General features: G+C 37.3%; 2 protein-coding genes across 2 annotated transcripts; both read right to left on the reverse strand.

Moving 5' to 3' along the window:
- Window positions 1–390: 390 nt before the first annotated feature.
- LOC137124894 (14-3-3 protein beta/alpha-like) lies at window positions 391–9,018 on the reverse strand. The gene is made up of 6 exons (XM_067499840.1): window positions 8,878–9,018; window positions 6,730–7,037; window positions 4,934–5,057; window positions 3,172–3,335; window positions 1,963–2,058; window positions 391–1,821 (listed from the first exon to the last, which is right to left on the reverse strand). The coding sequence occupies exons 2-6, from the start codon at window positions 7,021–7,023 to the stop codon at window positions 1,753–1,755; spliced, it is 747 nt and encodes a 248-aa protein (XP_067355941.1). The 5' UTR covers window positions 7,024–7,037; window positions 8,878–9,018; the 3' UTR covers window positions 391–1,752.
- Window positions 9,019–11,892: 2,874 nt separating this feature from the next.
- znf706 (zinc finger protein 706) lies at window positions 11,893–15,157 on the reverse strand. Its single transcript, XM_067499842.1, has 3 exons — window positions 15,060–15,157; window positions 13,020–13,165; window positions 11,893–12,806 (listed from the first exon to the last, which is right to left on the reverse strand). Exons 2-3 carry the CDS (start codon window positions 13,152–13,154, stop codon window positions 12,711–12,713), a joined length of 231 nt encoding a protein of 76 aa, XP_067355943.1. The 5' UTR covers window positions 13,155–13,165; window positions 15,060–15,157; the 3' UTR covers window positions 11,893–12,710.
- Window positions 15,158–21,824: the final 6,667 nt, after the last annotated feature.

The raw sequence follows: 21,824 nt of genomic DNA on the forward strand, positions 1-21,824 counted from the left end.
TGTATATATTTTATATTTTTTGTGTCCGACACCATACATCAAAGGTTGTGGCCTGCATACCAGTTGATAGATATGAACATGTGGACCATTACTGCCATTTCTGGCTGTGAAGTATTACATTGGTAGCCACTTCACAGAAATAAGGACTAAATGAAATCGTTCTCATTTCTGAGTTTGGACATGGGTACATTTTCAGATTACTGAGAAAATCTTAATGACAGTAGCTAGTATAGAACACAGTGATAGTTTAAGCTGATGAAGCAGCAGCAAACACAGCTTTTCATGCATTAGTATGTAAATAAAATATATATATTTAAAAAATATTCTATCCATATCTACACATCTGTGTACCTAGAAAGAGAGAGAACAAATGCAATGAGCAGAGCACAGTTGATTTTAATGTTTTAATTCCACTTACATGAAAGCACAGAATCAAATAACGTACTCGGAGTGTAACTTGCAAGTTCTGCATCCTGCATTCCATCAGTTTAAAACCCAATATACTGTAATCATAAAAACTGGCACTACTTTGTGACTACTAAATGGCCATAATGCAGCTCTCTACCAAGTTACTTTTTGTAGTCAGTTTATATTGAGTTTTAGTTTCTTTTCATAATGTAGTTTCAAGGAAGGTTAATGTTACTGTAAACCATCTGGTTCAAACTAAATCCTAAGCAAAAACTGCGTTTCAAAGCACGCCTAACCCTCACACCATACTACTGAGAACCACATACATTTCAGGAGTCAAATCAAGATTCAGAGGGAATTAAAATACACAAAAAGAAAATACAAAAACACCTGAATAGAAAATAGTAGAAAGCCACATAAAAGCACATGGCAAAAGTATATTCTGTGCTGCTGAAAAGATAAAATATCAAAAGGTTACAGTATTGAGCCATTTTGTCAAGTTGCTCACATTGTCTTAGGCTGTCTATACCTTTTCATATGAATGGAAAATTGCAGAAAATAATAGTTTACACTTTTCACTGAGTGAAAAGGTGTCAGTAAAATGGAATGTAATTCTCAACAAAACTATCAACCAAAGTTTAACTACAGTTTTCGCAAGGGGTCATTCATACAGAAAAGCATTCCTATGCCCGAATGCACATAGAACCCACAGAGCCATGACATATGTACCATCCATAAAATCACCACCTTTTACACTGGACACAGACAGGACAGGATGGATACAAGCAATATGGTAATACGTGTTTACCATGGACAAACCCTGCCTTCTATATGAGCACTGCTATTGTTAGGGGAGACCTAAAATTTAGCAAATTACAACTGCTGTGACCATTTTTAACAATTAACATGCTTCAGACATGTTTTGTAGTCCTAAGTGTCACAAAAATTGTAAATGTTCAAGTAAAAACATACAAATTATCAAATTTACAGTTTTGTTTGTGTTTTCCTGCAACAGCAGCAGTTTGCTACAGTGATTAAGGTTAAATAGCGTGGGGCTAATGTGGATCTAAGATGGGATTTCACCATGGACAAAAAACCTAAACATCTACTGGTTCACATAATGAGTAATGGTCGAAAAAAGGAAAATCTATTCCATTCTTTTCCCTGTGGACGTGCTCATACATTTAACAAACACGCTTCAATGTATCTGCACACACATAATGTACTTTACACATTGTGAGTGTAGTGTAAACATACATATCTGTGCATGTATGTGCACACACAACCACGCACACAACTTAGGCTGGTGAGAGGTAAAAAATGTGTTTGTTTTGTTTCTTGGGTTCAGTTTTTCTCGGCTGTTGGCTCCGTCTCCTCTGCCTCACCCTCGCCCTGTGCATCTGACGTCCAAAGCTGCGATAAAGCATGATACTAGGATTAGTTCACACTTGCCTTTGCATGTCAAATGTTTAGTCAAGTTCAACAAGTAATGTCAAATCAGCACAGTTATGAAGTGCGGCAGAAAGAGAATGGAAATAAAGTGAATGCACTCACTGTCAGATTGTCACGAAGCAGCTGCATTATCAAGGTGCTGTCTTTGTAGGAGTCATTCTGAAGGTTGTCAAGCTTGGCAATGGCATCATCAAAGGCCTGGAAGAGACAGCCATTAGTGCTTTAACCTATAAGCAAGGCGGGAGTTCCCCAGAGTAATTGTAACCCAGGTTTACATGTATTTTTAAAAACTAACATCAGAAACAGTAACAATATATTAATAGTATTCAAGGGAAAAAGTGTGCATTTATGCTGTGCTTGATTCTAGAAACAGTGCTCATAAAGTAAAAAAAATCTGAGTATAATAAAGCAAGTAAATATGAAAACACGTGATAAAAAAATAACAATAAAAGTGCCTTCTACACCACATGGCACAGGCTCAACTCAATTCGTCTCTACTATTGACTGGACAGAGAGAAGTGTCACTTCCACTGCGTCACCTTTGAGCAACCAGTCATCTCTTCATCTGAACTCATTCTTTCTGCCTTCAGACTCTTCTGAAACAAAAATTGTCTCCTTAATTGTGTTTTTTTTTTTTTTTTTTTTTTTTTTTATAAAATCCTTCCTTGTTTCCGGCTGGTATTGCTATGACAACCAGTTGAGAGGGTACTAAAGCAGCAGTGGATAACAAGGTACTTGGTACCAAAAAAAAGTAGTATTGAGTCAGTTTCACGCAGTGGAAAAAACATTTTAAGAGAAACAGTAAATCAACACACTTCTTTTAGTGGCTGCTGTATGATATACGTTATGATAGTATATCCCCATGATTCAATTATTTAGCTATAATCCTTAGTGTATGGTTTTTGGCATATTAGTGTATGTGCTTTGTGGTTCAACTTATTAGTGCACATGTCCTTACCCAATAACAATATCATTACTTGTGAATAATGGGTTCTTGGTGAAGATTTAGATGTTTGGCAGTACAGGAGTATTGAAAACAGCAATAAAAGACAAAGAAAAACGTCTTGGGTTACTCTGAGCAAAACAGTGAAGAGATGTTTTTCACAGAATGCTGAAGCTTCGATTTTCAAATAAACATACTTGTCACAAACCACTACACACACACTTTAACCACATATCACATAGTTTCACACAATTTGAGGACGTGTTATAGAGGAATTAGTGTAGAAGACAGATGATAGAATCAAACCAAACACAAAAGGGAAGCAGTCAGAAATAAAAACAATAGCGTAAGCAGGGGATGATTCTTACTGTCTTGGCCAGTTGGCAGGCTTTCTCAGGCGCATTGACGATCTCATAGTAGAAGACCGAGAAGTTAAGAGCGAGGCCTAGGCGGATAGGATGTGTAGGCTCCATTTCTTTGTAGCTGATATCCAAGGCATTCTGGTATGCATCTTGTGAGCTATTGATAATGGCTACACACAGGAAGACAGACCAGTCAGTAAGCAGATACTTCACATGGGAAAACATATCCAGGTGCTTATTCAAGTGTACCTCACTCATAAGTGGCTTTGGTTAAAATGCATCTGCCAAGTGACTTAATGTAAATGTTCATATTACCCTGAAATACCATGAATGGGAATATACTCCACTGAGCACCATCTGTGTGTGCATAATTGTGGATGTTTCTGCTTTCCAGACTTTTTTCTGGCAATCACCTACTCAGTGTTTACACACATTAAGGAGCAAAAACAAAACATGAGCAGCCTCCATACTCCTCTAAACATTCAAGTCTTCCAAGCCCAGACTATGCTGGCGGGGGGGAGTAAATCAGCTATTAACAATATTTTAAATCAATCTAATCTACTGATTATTCTCTCAATCATTTAAACAGTGAAATATTATAACAGAGAACAAAGCCCAAGGTGATGTTTACAAATCAGAGATCTTACTAGGCCTTCAGAGATCTTACAGTATATAAATAATTAAAAGCTATATTAATTGTGTACCAACAAATAAACATAAAGGCATTAGCTGGGCAATATAATAATGGAATTAATTTCCAAACAACTGATTTTACAACATGAATTGTGTAGAAATCACATTTTAAAAAAATATCTGATTGGCTTCAAACTGTGAAGTTCCCATTCTCCCTGTCACCTATTAGTGCTACTACATTACACACAGACCTGAGACTTTAAGTTTAAACAACACAATAAGACACGAGTAGAATTTTCCCCTATACTGAATCCTGGCTCAGGTCTTAGTTCCTTAACTTCAAATTTCTTGTTGTGTACAACCCTAAATGTTGGGTACCAATTACGATTGACAAAAAAAAAATAAAAGTAATCCAGAAGATCACTGCCTCCAATGAAAACTGAGATAATATAGAAAAGTCATTTGTGTTGTGCTAATAACAACCAATAAATTGTTGCAAGATTATGCAATAAATACTAAACAAGCAAATGTGACAGACTACCCAAAAGCATTATCATGAATTTTCCAATGAGGTCAAACAATGCTCTAAATTATTTATGATATTAATTACAAATGTGCACCCGAAACAAAACAAAAAACAAAATGACACAAGACAACATGAATATGAGGAGTTAAAACAGAAAAACATCTTTGTGGCAGTTCAGACTGCCACCAAATAAACTCTAAAAATGCCTCATGGCAGCCAGGAGTCCTCCAGAACAGTCCTCCTTTCCCTGTTGCCATAACAACCAAGCAGCAGCCTCCACCTGCATTTGAGCTGCCAGTTGTAGGTCAAGGACAGCAAGGATGTCAGTATTCTGGTGAAGCAAGTGAAGCAAGCCTGGAGGTAATGTGCCCATGTTCATCCCATCCTCAGATGCATAAAAATTACCATAGTAAGGTCTCTTTAAAAGATTAAGTGGAACCATTTAAACTGATGTATGCATGTCCTGCAATGTTCAATGTACATTTATCATAACAATCCCTAAAACCATCTGATTTCTTTGAGTGATAACAATAAAGGCAGCTATTAGCACCATTACAACAAAAACAGTCAGGAAGTGTTACAGGACACAAAGAAGTTTACTTTACTTACTCTCCTTGTTTTCCACAGTGGCCACCTCAGCTAGGTAGCGAAAGTAGTCTCCCTTCATCTTCAGATAGAAGACTTTGCTGTCAGGAAGTGTAGCTTTAGGGATCAGATGTTTGTCGAGCAGGTCCTGCAAGGGAAGGGTGATACCTCAGTACCGACTAAATCACAACCATATTTAGTCAAGTTAAGAATTGTATCTTTTGTTTGAAACATCCACTATACAGTGCATACGTTAATGATTGGGAAAAGACCAATTTATTATTTATATTTAAATTGAGATTTAAAAACACAAACACATTTTATATAGGACTGTTTCAAAATTTTCAAAATTCAAACATACTTTGGCCAATTGTGATTTGGTTTTACTACAAATTTCAAAATATGGAGTAAAGAGGCAAATCTTTGGCCTAAACATTATAGAAGGCAGGACAGTATTACACAAATTTTATAAATAATGTGAATAAATGTATATATCTATTGAGTATCATCAGTCACAAAGAAGCAGTGGATGAGACTATACCCCTGCATAGTATGAGCAAAATGAGAACGTGCAACCTTGAGACACACATTCAGCGTATTTGCTTTAAAGTTCAAGCCCATCCTCACTGTTGAGGGTTGCTCATTAACTAAGCAGATTCCTAATTTAATATTGAGGCCATTTTGCTTTGGTTTGTCTTATTTGTCTACAGTGTAAGTGTAGGAAATTTAAGCTTTGAACAAAACTTAACAGAAATTTTTTAAATGTATATAACACAGCCTCTTCTTTAAATGTACCACAGAGCTCAGAGATTCTAACTTGCGGATATACTGACAGTTAAGCATTTTTTCATGGAATGGAAATCTTAAAATAAAATAAATAACACAATGTGCTAAGCAACTGTCTTTTTAAATGTATAGGTTTGGATCTTGTAGTAACAGTGATTGTGTTAATAGAAGATATATCTGTATTACCCAAATACTGTGCATCTGTAGGAAATTCAAAAATTAATAGAGCACATTCACTTGTTCAAAGCATCACTATATCTACCCATCTATCGATAGACGGGTAGATGTATCGATAGATAGATATAGATACACACACAAACTCACAGAGATGAACTAATGCTCTAGCCTCTACATCACAGGCAGACAGAGAGTGATACTAAAGAATAAGCAGTACACCAGCATCTAACCAGGCAAAAGCAACAACTGCCAGTACATTTCAATGATGTTTAAGTTGCTGCAGTCGACCAGCTAATTAGCTACCTAGCCTGAAAGCTCAGATTAGCAGTGCTTTTTTAAGTGGTGATTTTTGGCTCAATCAACTGTTTTAGATAAGGTGTAGCACTAGACATACATGTACCTGTTTATAAGATAGATAAGGATATTTTAGCAGAATTCAAAAGGAAAGCTTTTGTGGGTTTCTCAAATTCTGTCTTATAGCAGGGTGCTGTCTGCCGCACTGTAACTGTCTACTCTGCCTTTAATTCTTCACTGATGCTGCAGCTTTGTGCATTGATTAACAGGCTGTGTGGGGATGAGGTCTCATTCAACATATACTGAAATAGTCCTCTGTGAAATTCATGCAAAACTAGAAGGCCCCATAGGGACCAACTAAAAAATATCAAGCATCCTTTTCTCTGTTCATGTAACTATATTGGTCTTTGTATTTCCGCATCGAATATTTACTTCTCACATTATGTCTGCCCCCAGTCAGAGATTCTTCAGTTCTCACTAGCACACCCACCTCCTCTGCAATAACTGAATTTTTAACTCACTGTTTTCCCACCTAACAACATTTAGTCAGTTTATCCCCTTACCAGTACTTCCCTGCAGATTTCATTCAGCTCCTTTTCTATCTTCTCTCTGTACTCCTTGGCCAGCGCAGCCCTGCCACTGTCATCAGACTTCTGCTCCATGGTGGACACCACCCTCCAGGAGGATCTCCTGGCCCCCACCACATTCTTGTAGGCAACAGAGAGAAGGTTGCGCTCCTCATTTGTAAGCTCTGTGCCCTCCTCTGTAACAGCCTTCATCGCTGCAGCCATGTCATCATAGCGCTCAGCTTGCTCCGCCAGTTTGGCCTTCTGTACCTGTTCCTCTTTGTCTGCCATGGCTCCTGTGTGGGCTGAGGAAGGAAGGACAGAGGAGAGGGGGTTGAGAGGGACAAAACAATGGGGACAGGAATGAAGGATAGCTACAGAACATGTAAATGTCATGGCTAACCTGAACAACCTAAATTACTTAACCCAAAAAGCTTCTGAATTTCAATGGAAATCGGCTAACAGGCATTACATATTTTGACCTTGCTTGAATTAGAGAAATATTTTTTAAATTGAAAACAGCAGTTGCTTTGGGTTTGGCTACTTTAGTATAGCTACAATATAGCTGTTTCAGTTACTGACAATGCCTAGGATGTTTTTTTCAATAGTGAGTGAGTCTTGGGTGTGTGCACACCAGCTTTATAAAAGTGTTCTTTGGATTTTAACCAGATTGGCTCATCTGCACTCAGTCTAGCACAGACTTGATTTACACTGGTGACTAAATACAAATGGCATCTACACTTAGTTATTTCTTGCTAGATTAATTAAACACCGCTGAAGACACTTTGGCTGGGTTCAGTTGTTCTTTCCTCATAAGGACCACAAAATTGAAAATAAAATAAAATAGAAATAGAATGTTACATTAGCTGACACCACTTTTCATGGACATTTGTATTTTCCATCCAAATAGTAAAAAATAAAATAAAATTAAAAATTAAAATTACATTTATTTCCATCTATTTACTATTCAGCACAAATTAAATTTATTTATCGTAAGATAAACAAGCAGCAAATCTGCTAAAACCTTTGCATATTTAAGGTTTTTGCTAGATAAATGAAAAATACTCATAAAAAGGTTATTTTCTGTCGCTGAGTTAATCATTATTAAGTTTTTCATACAATTAAATTAACTTAAACTTAAATGTTTAACAAAATGCAGAACAGAAATCTTAGTGCTATTAAAATACAGTGTTCAGAATAATAAAAGGTGAGGCAAAACAGCAAATTAATCTTCATATCTATATCTAATCTAAATATATATTATCAACATTAGGTCTGTCACAGACCACCCAGCTACCGCTCATTTTTCAGAGGTAGGCTACTTCCAAGCAAAGGGATTTTACAACCTCATTGTTTCATCTCAAAATAACTGCAGGGATGTTGCAGTGCACAAATAATAATACAGATATTTGCTTTAGCAACTGGTTTAAATCAAAATAAACATAAAGACTTATGCAACCAGATTTTTTTTAAAGTAATAATAAATCACACAGTAAAGGTGAGTCAGATTAACCAGCATGCAGACACCTGCACCCATCTGAGGAATGTCGGCCACCCAGTTTCACGTCACACACACTCACCTGCCCACCAACCTCAGTGGGCAAGGATTCAAACCTTTTTTTTAAAAAAAAAATGCTTTCTGTATTATTTGAGTTTAATATTTTGGATGTGTGATGTAAAAAAAAAATATCTCCAAGGCCGCGAAGTTAATACAAAACCTTAACCTTAAAACATTGTCTGCGAATCAGGTAAACTAAGAATGAAAGGAGCCTGGCTTGGTCCAGTCCACAGTGAACGCCCTTTTTCGCTTCCCGGAAAACAAACCAGAGCTTTTGTCTTAGCGAGCATGAAACGTTGGTGTTTGGTAAGTAATATTACAGAAGGTAATACGTTAAAACCATATCCGAATTTTGTCTTCGGAGCACAGCGAGTACAAGGAATTGATGGATTGCAATGCAGCTGCGCTTCCCATTCAGCAAGCGCCAAACAATGACTGAGCAGCGAGTCATCACTGGTCTCCACTTTTGCATTCACCGCAGCGAGTCAAGCAACACTGAAATCCCGTACACACTGCACATCGGGCTAATTTAACGATATTTAGTCAAACATACTTCGATCAGTAGTAGTAAATAAATGTAAGCTAACCTGTGTCTGTCGTTACACGATGTTGTTCCTGACTCCCGGCCGCACAGCTGATGTTCTAGCCCGCTCGTCCACGGGGTTTCCCTCCAATCAAAGACACAGCAGCAGGGTCGCACTGGGACTAATGACGTCACGACCGAGTTGCTAGGGCAACCGCATTCGCAGGCAGAATTTTTTAACACACGTAAGCTAATTCAGTAGACAATTTTAATATTTTTTAAGAATTTCAAATGTATATTTTGTGCAGCTTACTGTCATTCCACTTTTTATATTCAGTAAAAAAAGTAAATATCTTTTGTGATTCTTTCTTGGGTCTCGCACTGAGTGTATGACCAACAACGCCCCAAAGAGTCATGGGAGATGTAGTTGGTTAAGCACTTAGTGAACTAAATAATAAAATTAGGAGAACATAATACAACCCGGAAGTGGAGACTGTCTAGCTCGAAATTATCTTACATTATTTATTTATTACCATCTTTTTTGCTACTGTGCAAGTGTCCTAATGGAAGGTTGCTGTTGGTTGCTATAGAAACTGTTTCTCAAGGATGGGGATGCTAATGCACCAGGTTTATATAATTTTTCAACTCCGTTTCTCATCACCGCAAGAGAGATGTAACGGATATAAAAAATATGTCAATTTATAAATATTTGCTTTAACTGAGAGCCCCATACACACACATGCATAGAGAGTAATGTGCAGTCTGTCCACACTATGAATCAAACTGACATACAGTAATATTTGAATTTTAACAACAAATAGGTTTGTCAATTACATAGAGCCCTTTTCTTCCAATGTGTGACACTACATGAAAAACAAGTCGTGACATGCTTCAAATTAAATAGCTAACACTGTAAGACAGACAAATTCATATCTAACAAATTTGATTACACTTGTAGGCCTGTAATAGCAACACATACAACAAAAACAATGTCATGCCACAACTCCTTTCTTTTTATAAAAAATGTACTGAGCATTACAATGACCATTGAGCCCAGCAGTGAGCATAGGCTGTGCCTGTTATTAATACAGACTACTACATTCTGACAGAATACATATTCTTTACCCTTACTGTACGTACCTTAAAGCTTTCCTTGAATCCCAGTCTTGCTTTTGCAAAGTGATGATGCTCGGCACTTTAACCAACCTGTAAGCATACGTGTATGTGCTAAGCCGAAAGTACACTGACAACCCAACTGGCTGGAGAGGTGGTTTCATCTACCCTCAGGAGCCTAGTCCAGCCGCAATCCCCGTTTGTCTAGTTCCACCAGTTTCGAAATAACCACTAATTAGACCCTCTAGCACCACACATGCCTATCACATCCCTTTATCAATCTTAAAAAATTCAAAAGAAATCATTCAGTATAAGGTTAGGTGTGAGTGTGAGAGTGCATGCACATCTACAGGGTCATTGGGTGAGCACCCTTTAATAAATGTTTGCAAATGTTTCGGATGCCAGGGGGTTTGCTTATCAGTGGCAAGCACGACAACTTTGTTTGACATTACTTTAAAATTTGTTTTTTACTTATTTCTAACACATTAATTATGATCCCAAGTAGAATTTAAATATGATTCATCAAATGGAAAATAGCACATAGCAAACTCCATATGTACATTTAAAATGGCTTCGCGAAATTAAATGACAAGATCTAGAGACATATTACAAGAGTTATATTATTCATTCATTCAACTAATAAGCTATTCCAGTTACAACATGTTGAAGAAAAATTGCTCAATGTTCAAGTTTTCATGAGGGTGTGTCTTGGGTTTAAAAGTTATTCGGAAGTAGGCCAGTAGATGGCTTTCTGCTCTGACTGAAGATAGTTTTGGGCCAGAGATGATTAATAATAATAATAAAATAATATTAGGTGCTGTAGCCATGGTGGCCACTAGCTTTAAAATATTGAGTAGTTTTCTAAAACTACAAATAACTGTCCATTATTCAGAATGTTGAAAGACACTGGCACATAAATCCAAACCCCTTTATTAAAAGTGCACTTGAACAGTGTGTGGGTGGTTATAAAGCCAGTGGGAATTTAATTAATTACTCTGACTAATTAAGGCATTCTATTTTGTGCAAGTATTTTCTTGTCAGGCACTGAGCTTTGATTCAAAGTAACATGCCATAACACAAAAACGAGATATAGCAAATGTGTGCATTTCTGTTTATGTGAATGAATGTGTTGCATTTGGTTTCATTCACAAGTCTACAGATGGGAAGGAAGGAGGTGGATTATGTGCAAGGACACAGAAGAAGAATGTCGGCTATGACTCATTCAGATGGGATGCTTAAACCATTAAAAAACAGGTAGCATAGAACCAGCTTTTCTTCTTCAGCAATAATTCTTATGTTATTATGACATAGATTGTGTGACTGCACACTTCACACGGCATCCAACAAATAAAATCTAATGATGAGAATTATTGTTTGTGCGGCAACATTGCATGTCATTTCAGTTACTAACTCTGAGCTGAATGGATGCATTTGTCATTGCTCAGGAAAAGGAAATACAGGAAGTGCATGCTTTTTGTTGTGAATATGACTCAAAGATGTTTTTTTATTTTTTTTTTTTGGGTGGTCAAGCATGTTTAGACAGGATTCACTGCTTTCGTTAGACACCAGGCTCTGCAGTTTGACACATTTCCTGTTATAAGTGTTTCTGAAAGAAGTAGGTGTCAGACTCAACACTACATCACTAATAGATATGCTTCAGATTTAACACTGATATATGTTTGCTACAAGGTATATATTCCACATGTAATGCTTTTTATTCTCTATTAACTTCAGCTTATGAGATTATGCAAAGCATAAACATACTTATGCCAAATCATCATTGAAATGGCTTTGTGGTGTATTTTGTGCTTTGGGTTTTATTTTTGTGCACACTTTAAAACAAATGGTAATAATTCATAATTTCCTTTAACAGGTTATTTTCTGACCAGCTGACACTAGAAATTTAAACCTCCATTTGCAGGACATGTAAAAGCTTTAATAGATTGTGTGGCTTGATAAAAGTTAGTTTGTTGTCAAGTTCATTTATTGATGTAAAAAAATCACAGATTAATAACACAGCCTCCCGTGATGATGGCTGAGTCAGTTTTCAGTTCCAAGAAAAAAGCAGATATACAACAAAGTAAAATTTAATAATATACAGCTATAATACATTATCAGAGCATACATTCATTTTCCAAGCTTTTCCAAGCAATTCTGATGACAAGTCGCGCTTAAAGTTTTATTAACCTGCATTTCAAGTAGCATCTTTCCAATGGCTAGCATCATCTCACATACATGTGATAAAAATGATCATTAACAAAGGTGTAAGATTGCAGCGTCACAGAGCAGACAACCTTGCGGAGGAAATGATATTAGGAGAAAAAAGCACTGCCACCACTTTAACATTTAAAGCTAAATTAAATTGCTTGCTATAATGTTTAATCAGACAATCCACCAAAGTTTAAGATAAAGAGGTACAAGAACTGGCAGCAAGAAATATTCCTATGTGCAGTACACATTAGGGCAGCGAGGAGTTTGTTGTGAAAAGGTGTGTGAATGAAGCAAGAGATCTTCATTCACCACAATTGTTTGTGGATCAATAACTTCTGTGACCCTAAAAATCGAAGGCAGCCTGTGGGTTTAGCCCCTCATGTATGTAAACACAAGCAAACAGGACTGGATGGGAGAAAAGACTGTGTCAAAGGCAACTTGTGCTGTAAGAGCCTAAATTAGGGCACATGTTGTCATGTGGTTTACATTGCATCATCCAGTGCTGTCTGACTGAGACATATACAGAGTTGGTGAAGTGCCTTGAAGAACTCAGTTTGGTATCCAGGTAGTCATTTATGCCTCTACTCCCTCTAACTCAGGAGGCAGGGGGGATTTCGGGTGCTTGCTCTCAAAGTGCTGCTTGAAGGTTTTAGGGTCAGGCATCTGGGACTGCAGGAAGGGGTGACGAAGCAAACAATCTTATAATTTAGGGAAAGGTATTTTGCTGAAAATTATTCTGTTGATGACTTCTCAGTGATAAAGAATTAGATTAAAATCTAAAAACTGCAGCACATTTAACCATTTAATTGTTAAAATGTTAAATAAATGCCCTTTACCATCCATGAAGTTATGGCTTCTGGGTCATTTGAGATTCATACTCACCTTACACACAGAGCAGGTGAACACTAGTGCAGCCTTAGCAGCTGTCTTTTGATCATGACCCTTGGCCTTCTTCATCTCAGCCTGTTTCTTAGCATTTTTCTGTTGAGACTGAATCTTCTGATGCCCACGTGCCATAATGGAAAAACCTAGACAGGAGGAAGCAAAGACTAAGTCTCAATATTTACTGTTAACATCAGTTGTGGACAGTCTTAACATTTTATTATTGTTGTTACATTACATATTCCTTTAGTGCCCAAAGATTACATAATATCCTGTGTACTGTGACACCAAAGGTAAAGTAGGTTTGGCATTTTTTCTTCAAGACAAGCAGTTTGAGTCTTACATATTATTTAATTCACGTGTCTTTAAGGGGTAAGGCAATGCATTTCTTACAAGTCAGTTTAAAGTTTAATGGATACAAAACTAAAAACTCCCACATGGCCAATATCAGGCAAAGTAAATAAGAAAAAGCTCCAATGTGACCTAAAGTGAAATGCAGGTGTTTGCAACACAGTCAGGTAATCCAAAACATGAAAAACACTCAAGTGAAAGAAAGTGAAAAGAGGAAAGTGAAAAAAAAAAAACATTAGAAACATTAGACATTAGAAATGCTTAGGTTAGTGAATCTGCATGGACCTTTTCCCTGAAGCAACTTAGCAGGTTTGGCATGTTGTGCTACTTTTTTATTTGCAATTGTTATTTTCGAGAGAGGTATATCACATCATCAAATGGCCATCATCAAGTTCCCTCTTGTACAAACAGGCATTTAAATATGGATTTCTACTGTGAAACTAATTTCTCCAGTCAAGTACATTCTGTGTAGATGGCAATAAAACCTTATCCTGATAAAGGTTTATGTGGCTTTAGATAAAAATTATTAATTTAATTCAATTTTATTTATATTGCACCAATTTACACCAAAGTCATCTCAAGGCACTTTTCATAAAAAAAGTCAAGACTATACAAATATGTAGAGGAAATCCAGAAAATCCCCCTTGAGCAAGCCACAGGCAACGGAGGAGAGAAACCACCAGCAGAACCAGGCTCAGGGTGGGCGGCCATCTACCTTGACCTGTTTCAGCATTAGATTTATAAATATACATAAGATTCCAGAATGAATAATATGCCACAAGTGTGTGCACATTACCCTATTTTGTGAATTTCAGGTTGGGATAAATAAAGTATCTGTCTATCTATCATATAAATTAACTGTGGCCCCCTGAATTATAAGGGGCCCCTTAGTTAACTGTCACTCGTGATTAGGTTACAATTCAGCACCCACTATAGGGCTTGTATCACTTTAGTTTATGTTGTGCATAAATAATACATATTGCTAGTAAATGTGGTAATAATTAAGTTAATACACACTACATTAATACTGCTAAGGCCCCTGAAGCTCGAAGGATCGAAGCCCACTTTGCCCTGATAGTAATCCAGCCTTTCATACAAGGACTTCTATAAATAGTCAGCTGGTCAGCGAAGTATTCGGTGTAACCTGGTGTTGGTTAGTTAAAAACAAATACTGGTAAACCTTCTAAATACTCAATGCTAACTACCATCACCCCCAGATGTTATTAGAAGTGTTTAAAAAGTACTTGCAATGGACCGCATGGACACGGAGAACACAATGTAATGGGTGATTTCAGCGACATACTTCTCCCGATGGGAAACAAACTGTTGCTGTTCTGCTCGCAGGTTTCAGAGCTTATCCAGTGCTGTGTAAGTTATCTCAGATTAGGTTTCCAGAGACAAAACATTTAATAACAAGCATATGTACGTTGGAACACTCTTGATGTGACATTAGTTTGATTTTTTTCCCCCTGTACTAATCCAGCTGTTGTTAGCCAGAGCTAAAATGCAGGTGTCAATCAGCCGTTACGTGGTTTACCTACTAGCTATATGCTAGCAGCTGAATCGTTAGCTAGCCGGCTCACTAACTTGCCTTATGAAAGATATTCCGTTCAGCCTGTAGGAAATTAACTATAAACACTCTCCGCGACGTCTTTTATGTTATATATTTTAAAAAACAAGCATTCTTACCCGTGTAGAGTAAGGGTACGAGTTGTTTGCTGGGTGCTCACACACGAGTGTGACAGCTGCTTAATTCACACGCAACTGAAGACTAATGCTGCGTTCACAGACACTGGCAAAAATTGGTTTTATACAAAAGATAGGCTTGAAATGTAAATAAAAGTTACAAGCCCTGCATTCAAAATTTAAACTTAAATGAAAAAAGGGTTAGCATCAAAATAAGTAATGTACCCGAAAAATAAATTCTAGATACTTCTGAATAATATGCTACAGTATAATACTGTAACAAGATTACAGATACATTACCTTGTTAACATGTCTTACGCTGCAGCTGGTATAATTTATTGGATTTAATTTATTGGAGAGAACATAACGTATTAGCCTACATATGTAGTGAAGTCAACCTGTGAGGGAGCAGAGAATAGAAGTTCTTAATTAAAATTAGAAATTGTATTTAGTAAATGCACGTGCTCTCCATTGCTCAGTACAGGTCCCTCAAATTAGTTACTTTCCACCTTTGAAATTAAGTAAAGTAATTAAACTAATTAACATGGTAGTTTGGAAGGTCTTCATTTTGTGGATAAAGGAAGGAATCCGTGAATGCACCAGTAGGACAGGCTGAAGTCACCACGCCGCAGCTACAGATGCATCACATTGGCAATGTTGCCCCCAAATGGCAAAGTCCGGTTAGTACACGTCCACGCAATTTGAAAGATATTCAAGCAGCTACAGTTGAATAGAACTGGGATAAATGACTTTTCCAACCTGTTCTTAGCAATAATACTGAGTCTGCATTTTATTTTCAGATTCTCATGATACCCTGTTAGCCAGGTGTTGAGTCTCTCCATGGTTTTAATCTTGACCTCATCACTCTAGAAAAACGTCTCAAAACACAACTTTCGTATCAGGCAGCAAAGATTTGAAGCTATATGTTGTATTTGTTTCATGACAATTTCTCTTTACTGGGAAGCACTTTGACCTTTTTTTATTATTTAAATGTGTCACCTATTTATACCCAAAGTGGATATTTCGACCATTACTTTGTTATCTGTGCTTTCTGTCAGATTACTTGCTTTTAGCATTTTGCAACTTACAGTATCTGTTGGTATACAGTTTGTGCAGTACAGAGAGCCTAAGCATCATCATCAGCTGTTAGTTGTAAGTGATTAAAAGCTTATTCCCTTAATGTAACACTAGAGGGCAGGTATTGAGTGATACTGCATCTTATAGTGTATGTGTATGTCAGTGTGTGTGTGTGTGGGAAATATCAAATATAGTGTTATAGTGTATATATACTGTCCCACCAGCACAGTATGATATCTTGTAACTATGGTCTTGAATTTGGCATACACTATGACTGAGGCAATGCATCTAACACATGCATGGACAAAACAAATATACAGATATTATCTCAGTAATAATGGTTGTAATGCTAAGAGTTCAACTGCTTTCAATGTTGAGGATTTACTAACATTTATTTTTAATCACAGCTATACAAACACTGCGCCAGAATGGACTGGACAAACCATATTTTGGCTCACTGGGCTGCACTGAATTTTTTTTATCTGTGTTATCTGTGACTGCGGTTTAGCCGTCTGGTGGGAACAGTGGGGCTTTTCACCTCTGCTCATGGATTTGACTAAGTTCTGCTAACATGTAAATGTACTGGATCTCCAGTTAGCACATGATGGAAAAACAGGTTTGTTATGCTTTCGAAATGAGTTCAACACATGAATCAGTTTATAAATAAAATCATGATTTTGTGAATTTTATTTGTCAACTTCTCAGCTTATTTTTTACTTTATTAGAAAGAATAAATCAGTCAACAGACACATAGAAATCACTGCATGGGGCTATTTTTATTCACCAGCCCTTATTGCTGTGGGAAACCTTCCCAACTGTGAGGTGTCATGACTTTCTTGAGAGAAATCTTAGCATTGTGAGAAAAGCCTCCAGTCCGCCATTGTGCCCCCTTCTCCACCTTCCTGCCTTTTTTTCCCCTCATCATAAGAAAAGACAGACAGTCTGTTCAGCCTTTTGTGAAAAGGGGGAAATATCTCTCAAGAGAGAAGGATGTGATTATGCTTTCAGAAGGGGGTGCAAAATATAAAAGAAAGAAGGTGAAACATTTTTTACAAAAGCCACACATTGCTCAAGTTCCCCCACCCTGGAGGTTGTTGTGCAGGGACTTGCTAGCTTATGTTTGGGGTGGGGTTGTCCAGCCTAAGGGCCTGTGTGAAAGCAAATCTTCCAGGTGTCAGCTATTCAATAGTAGAGGAGCATATTATCTGGCTGTCTATTGTGCTTATGAATAAACAGGGGTTCGCCGCAGACAGCCTGAGATTTTTTCCACATTTTGGTCCTCTCCTCCAGCCACAAGGGCTTTCAGGTTCCCTTTCAGCTCAGCCAAGTTGTTTATGAGGGCACCTATTTTTGTGTGTGTTTTTGTTTTTTGTCCTTTCTGGTGTTTGTTTCTCACTGCATGGCTATTTACTGTATCTGGGGTCACTGATTGTTCATGAGGTTAAGCCAGACTCAAGTAAAGATGCATTTCAGGGTAGACACAGTTATTCTGCCTCACTTGGCTGCCAAATGTCACCTGGTAGCAAACAGAGCGAAAGTCAGGGGTTAGTGTGACCTCCTTCTTTCTCTGGAGGCTGTTGAGGGAAGAGGAAGTTGGATTTCATCTTCCCCGTTAACTACTTCCTCTCCCAGCTGCCCCTCCTCATGATTTCCTCTTGTTCTTTTTCCGAACCAACAGGTTTTGCCACAGCCGACTGCCGCTGATGCTGCACCGACGTGACATGTCACAATGTTGCAAGACCAGTCGGGGCTGTACACAAGCCATGACACAGTCACAACACATTCATGGTAACTTTCACTGCTGCCTCCAGAGACACTGTATCATGTCACTTGATTGACATATGCAATTCACACAGAATTTGGTGGAGTCGTCGGTGGAGTTTTTAATAGTAAAATATTAAACCACTAATATCACACAAATCTCAGCAGGTGAGCTCTTCTCTGAGTACAAACCAAACTTAATGGTGCAGACTGAGTGGAGTTTCTTATGCAATGCAAATGCATCTGTTCTTTGGTTCATTAAAACCGACCCTGAGATGCCCCAGGAAATCACATCAAAAGGGCAAACCATGCCTTAAGGGGGAAAAAGTTAATTTCTTACCTCAACACACACAAACACACTGACACACAGAGTGGAACTGAAAGAGACCCGAGGTCTGGGGTCGAGCCAGCCATAAGCTGGTCAGACAGAGGCTGATTGTGAAAGTGGTGACAGCACTCGCTAACCTCAACAACAGCACCAGCTTTTGATATTTGGGATAACTGTGGATGTCAAATCAACAACACTGGGGAAAATGTGAGGTTTAAATAAATTTTTACAGAATGTGTTTTTTGGATGGGGGGGCAATTTTTTGTTAAATGTTAATGAGTTGCTAGTTAGATATCCTTCAAAAATCTAAATTTCATTTTATAGAAATCTTTAGACAGTGTAAATCACTGTGATTTAAAATTAATGACATGTGACAAACAATGAAATTGGGAAACTACAACAAGAAAGTGAGAAAAAGAAAAGTGCAGATAATCGTCAAATTGTGTGAAAACATATTTGAAAACATAAATGTAATATAAAAAACATAAAAAATACATGTCAGTTTAATATATAGAATATTAAATACCACATAAATATCATATAACTGTAAAATATAAAATATAAAGTGTATGAAAAACTTGATGTGACAACCATTTGGTTGGCTTTTTCAGTTTATGATTTAAACTTTAATTTGGGTTTGTTTCATTAAAATGTTTATAAACAACAATTTTACATAGAGCACACAACTGAATGACTTACAGTGTTTGAAAAATTGTTAATCTTTTAAAAACCTGTACTTTAAGAAAAACTAATATTTGAATACCTAATTAAAAATTCTTTCAGCATTTAAATGAAAAAAATCTTTTGCTACACAGTATGCAATAACTACTTCTTTGTTTGTCTGAATTGTTGTAACTGACTAAACTGCTGCTTTACTCTAATTACTCTACTTAACTTTTTTCTTAACATTAACAACTGCATTCAATCCAATGATGAGGACCTGACACTGTGTGTGGAAACAGCCTGAACTAGGATTTTTAGTTGTCAAAGGTTCAAGCACAGAGGTTGTTCTTTTAATATAATTTTATTTTTTTATACAGGTGTTTTTCAGCCCTGATTAAGTAAAAGTAGCTTTGATGTAAGAAGAAATTCCTATTCAAACAAACGTATATATTTAATGACCCAACACACTGTACCATGCTTTGTATACCTGGAGAAAACTGTTCGCATTTCATTTTCTCGACCCTTTAACAAACCTTTAGGGTGGTCCAGGTCCCCAGTTTGGTAAAGATGCCCTGCCGTATAAAGTCATACACAAAAATGGAAACAGGTGGTTTGACAAAAACAATGAATACAGATGCTTCCACAGGTGACATTAATGTTCTCAAAATGGTTTTAGAAATAAAATGACGTGAATTATACAGTCACCCGAGCAATTACCCCCATTCTTCTTCTCCTGTCATCTCTCACATTCGTCCTCATGTCATTCCCCACTACCCCCCCCCCCCCCCCCCCCCCCCCCCGCCTTTCCTTCACTCAAAACCTCCTGTCTGCTCTGTCCCAACCTTTGCCTCAGCTGTGATTTTCAGCACAGAAGCGGGAAGACTAATCCCGGCCAAGTCCAGACAAGCTGCTTCTCCCAGTGAAAAAACTCCTGGTATGTAGGATACACCTTTCACCTCTCTCACATAGTGGGACACACACAAACACAGAGGAAGGTATCCTGTGACTCTCAGCCCCTGACTTTCCCGTCTTGCCCGTACCTGCTTGTGGCAGCTTGTACGGTAGCACTCACACTACCTCAGCTGTCAAACAGCCACATGGCAGACATTCCAGTGAGGAGAAAAGCTGCAGATAAGAGCAAAGATTATATACAACCAATATTTTGATCTAGACAAGTAAAAATTCATTCCCACTTTGTTTTCTGAGCACACCTAATGGCTTATGGATTCCTGCACACATATACATAAGAAGGCCCCCTCTGTGCACCCACACAGAACATGTTTTGTTGCTTTGTGTGTCTTTGTGGCCCTTTTAACGTAGTTTTGCATCACGTTGTTGTGGTTTTGTGTCTTTGGTAGTTCTATGTCTGATTGTTTTGCATCTCTTTGTGGTAGTTTAGAGCGTTTCTGTGGTAGGTTTATGTGTCTCCTTGTTAGTTTTGTGTTTCTCTGGTGTGTTTTTGTATCTTTGTGATGGTTTTGTGTTACTGTGGTTATTTTGCATCTATTTGTAGTACTTTTGTGTACGTGTGGTATTTTTTTATTTCTTTGTAGATTTTATGCCTCGGATAGTTTTATGTCCCTGTGTGATAATCATATGTCCATGAGCTATTTTAGTTTGTCTGTGGTAACCTTATTTCTGAATAGTAGTTGTGAGTCTCTTTTATGTCTGTCTGATAGTATCTGTGTTTGTCTGGTTGTTCCGTTTCTGTTTGAGGTCATTTTGCATTGCAGGTAGTTTTTTGTCTCTGTGTTGCAGGTTTGTCTCTGTAGTAGCTTGGTTTGTAGTTTTATGTCTCTGTGGTCTCTCGAGGTTCTGGGCACAAGTGGGTTTGATCATCTATGTTCTTAGTGTTCATAAAAACATGCTCATATTAGCTATTCCTCCTGTATTAGTTTTTTCTAATATTTTTAATGACATTTTTTATTTTGTAATAAAAATAGAGAGCGTTGCTTTCTGGCTGTTTGTGTTTTGTCGGAAGAAAAGGACCCGACCTGTACCGATTGTGCAGTAAAGCAGTTCCATTTACACACACGCACACATACTTACATTGACAGAGCTCAGCAAAGGCCCAGGGACTATCAAAAACAAATTACACAAAAGAGGATAGTAGTGAACATCCATAACACACGCAAACACACACTTGGCTCCTCATACACACACACAACACCACTGACGGTTAAACTGAATCTGAAACGTAATTTCTAGATTTCCATACAGGTATTCATAAGTAAAAGGCCAGTGTTCTGCCATGCAAACATCCTCAAAAGACATCAAACCAGTTTGGTAAGTGCAGCTCAACTGTTTCATACAATTCATACAAAGACAAACTGAGGCTAAATATAATAATAATATTCTGCACTGTTTGTATGTGGGAGAAAAATATTTTTACTATTTAAGTGCTGCTTTCATACTTTACATCTATAATAAGCCAATTATTATTTACAGGTAATAAAGGTACAGACCAGTTGGGTGACATTTTTATTATATGCTATGACATTATTAGAAGATTTCAGATCATGTACAGGGAGGACAGTACTTAAGACACTTTGGCCACATATGAAAATGTCTTTGTTTCATATAAGACTTTTAGTGTTACATTATTAAACTGAACCCTACAGTTTGTTATGATCAGACAAACGTACTTAGACACTTCTGACAATAAACAATGAATTCACAACTGTCAACTTTAATGTTATGAGATACAAAATAACTACTAGACCTGAACTAATGCTTTATTAGTCAGAATTTAACCAGGCACTGTATAAATTTAGAGGTCCTCGTTTTTGTTTCTGTCTGGTTTCTATAATTTTATTATATTTCTTTTAATGATTGTATTGCTCATCAATCTGTCTACAAGTACAACAAACAAAAAGACAGTAAAGTCAGAAAAAGAGTATGTTTATGGGTGCAGCTATATAATGTACAGGTTCAGTCGT

The sequence above is a fragment of the Channa argus genome, chromosome 1 (assembly GCF_033026475.1).
Source record: "Channa argus isolate prfri chromosome 1, Channa argus male v1.0, whole genome shotgun sequence".
NCBI lineage: Eukaryota > Metazoa > Chordata > Actinopteri > Anabantiformes > Channidae > Channa > Channa argus.

Bases quoted from the DNA above. Each gene is read 5' to 3' on its own strand.
- LOC137124894 (XM_067499840.1), bottom strand. From the start codon at position 7,023: ATGGCAGACAAAGAGGAACAGGTACAGAAGGCCAAACTGGCGGAGCAA. The intron at 5,058-6,729 runs GTAAGGGGATAA...CTTCCCTTGCAG, and splicing joins AAATCTGCAGGGAAGTACTG to GACCTGCTCGACAAACATCT. The intron at 2,059-3,171 runs GTAAGAATCATC...TGTCTCTTCCAG, and splicing joins CCTGCCAACTGGCCAAGACA to GCCTTTGATGATGCCATTGC.
- znf706 (XM_067499842.1), bottom strand. From the start codon at position 13,154: ATGGCACGTGGGCATCAGAAGATTCAGTCTCAACAGAAAAATGCTAAG. The intron at 12,807-13,019 runs GTGAGTATGAAT...CCCTTCCTGCAG, and splicing joins TCACCTGCTCTGTGTGTAAG to TCCCAGATGCCTGACCCTAA.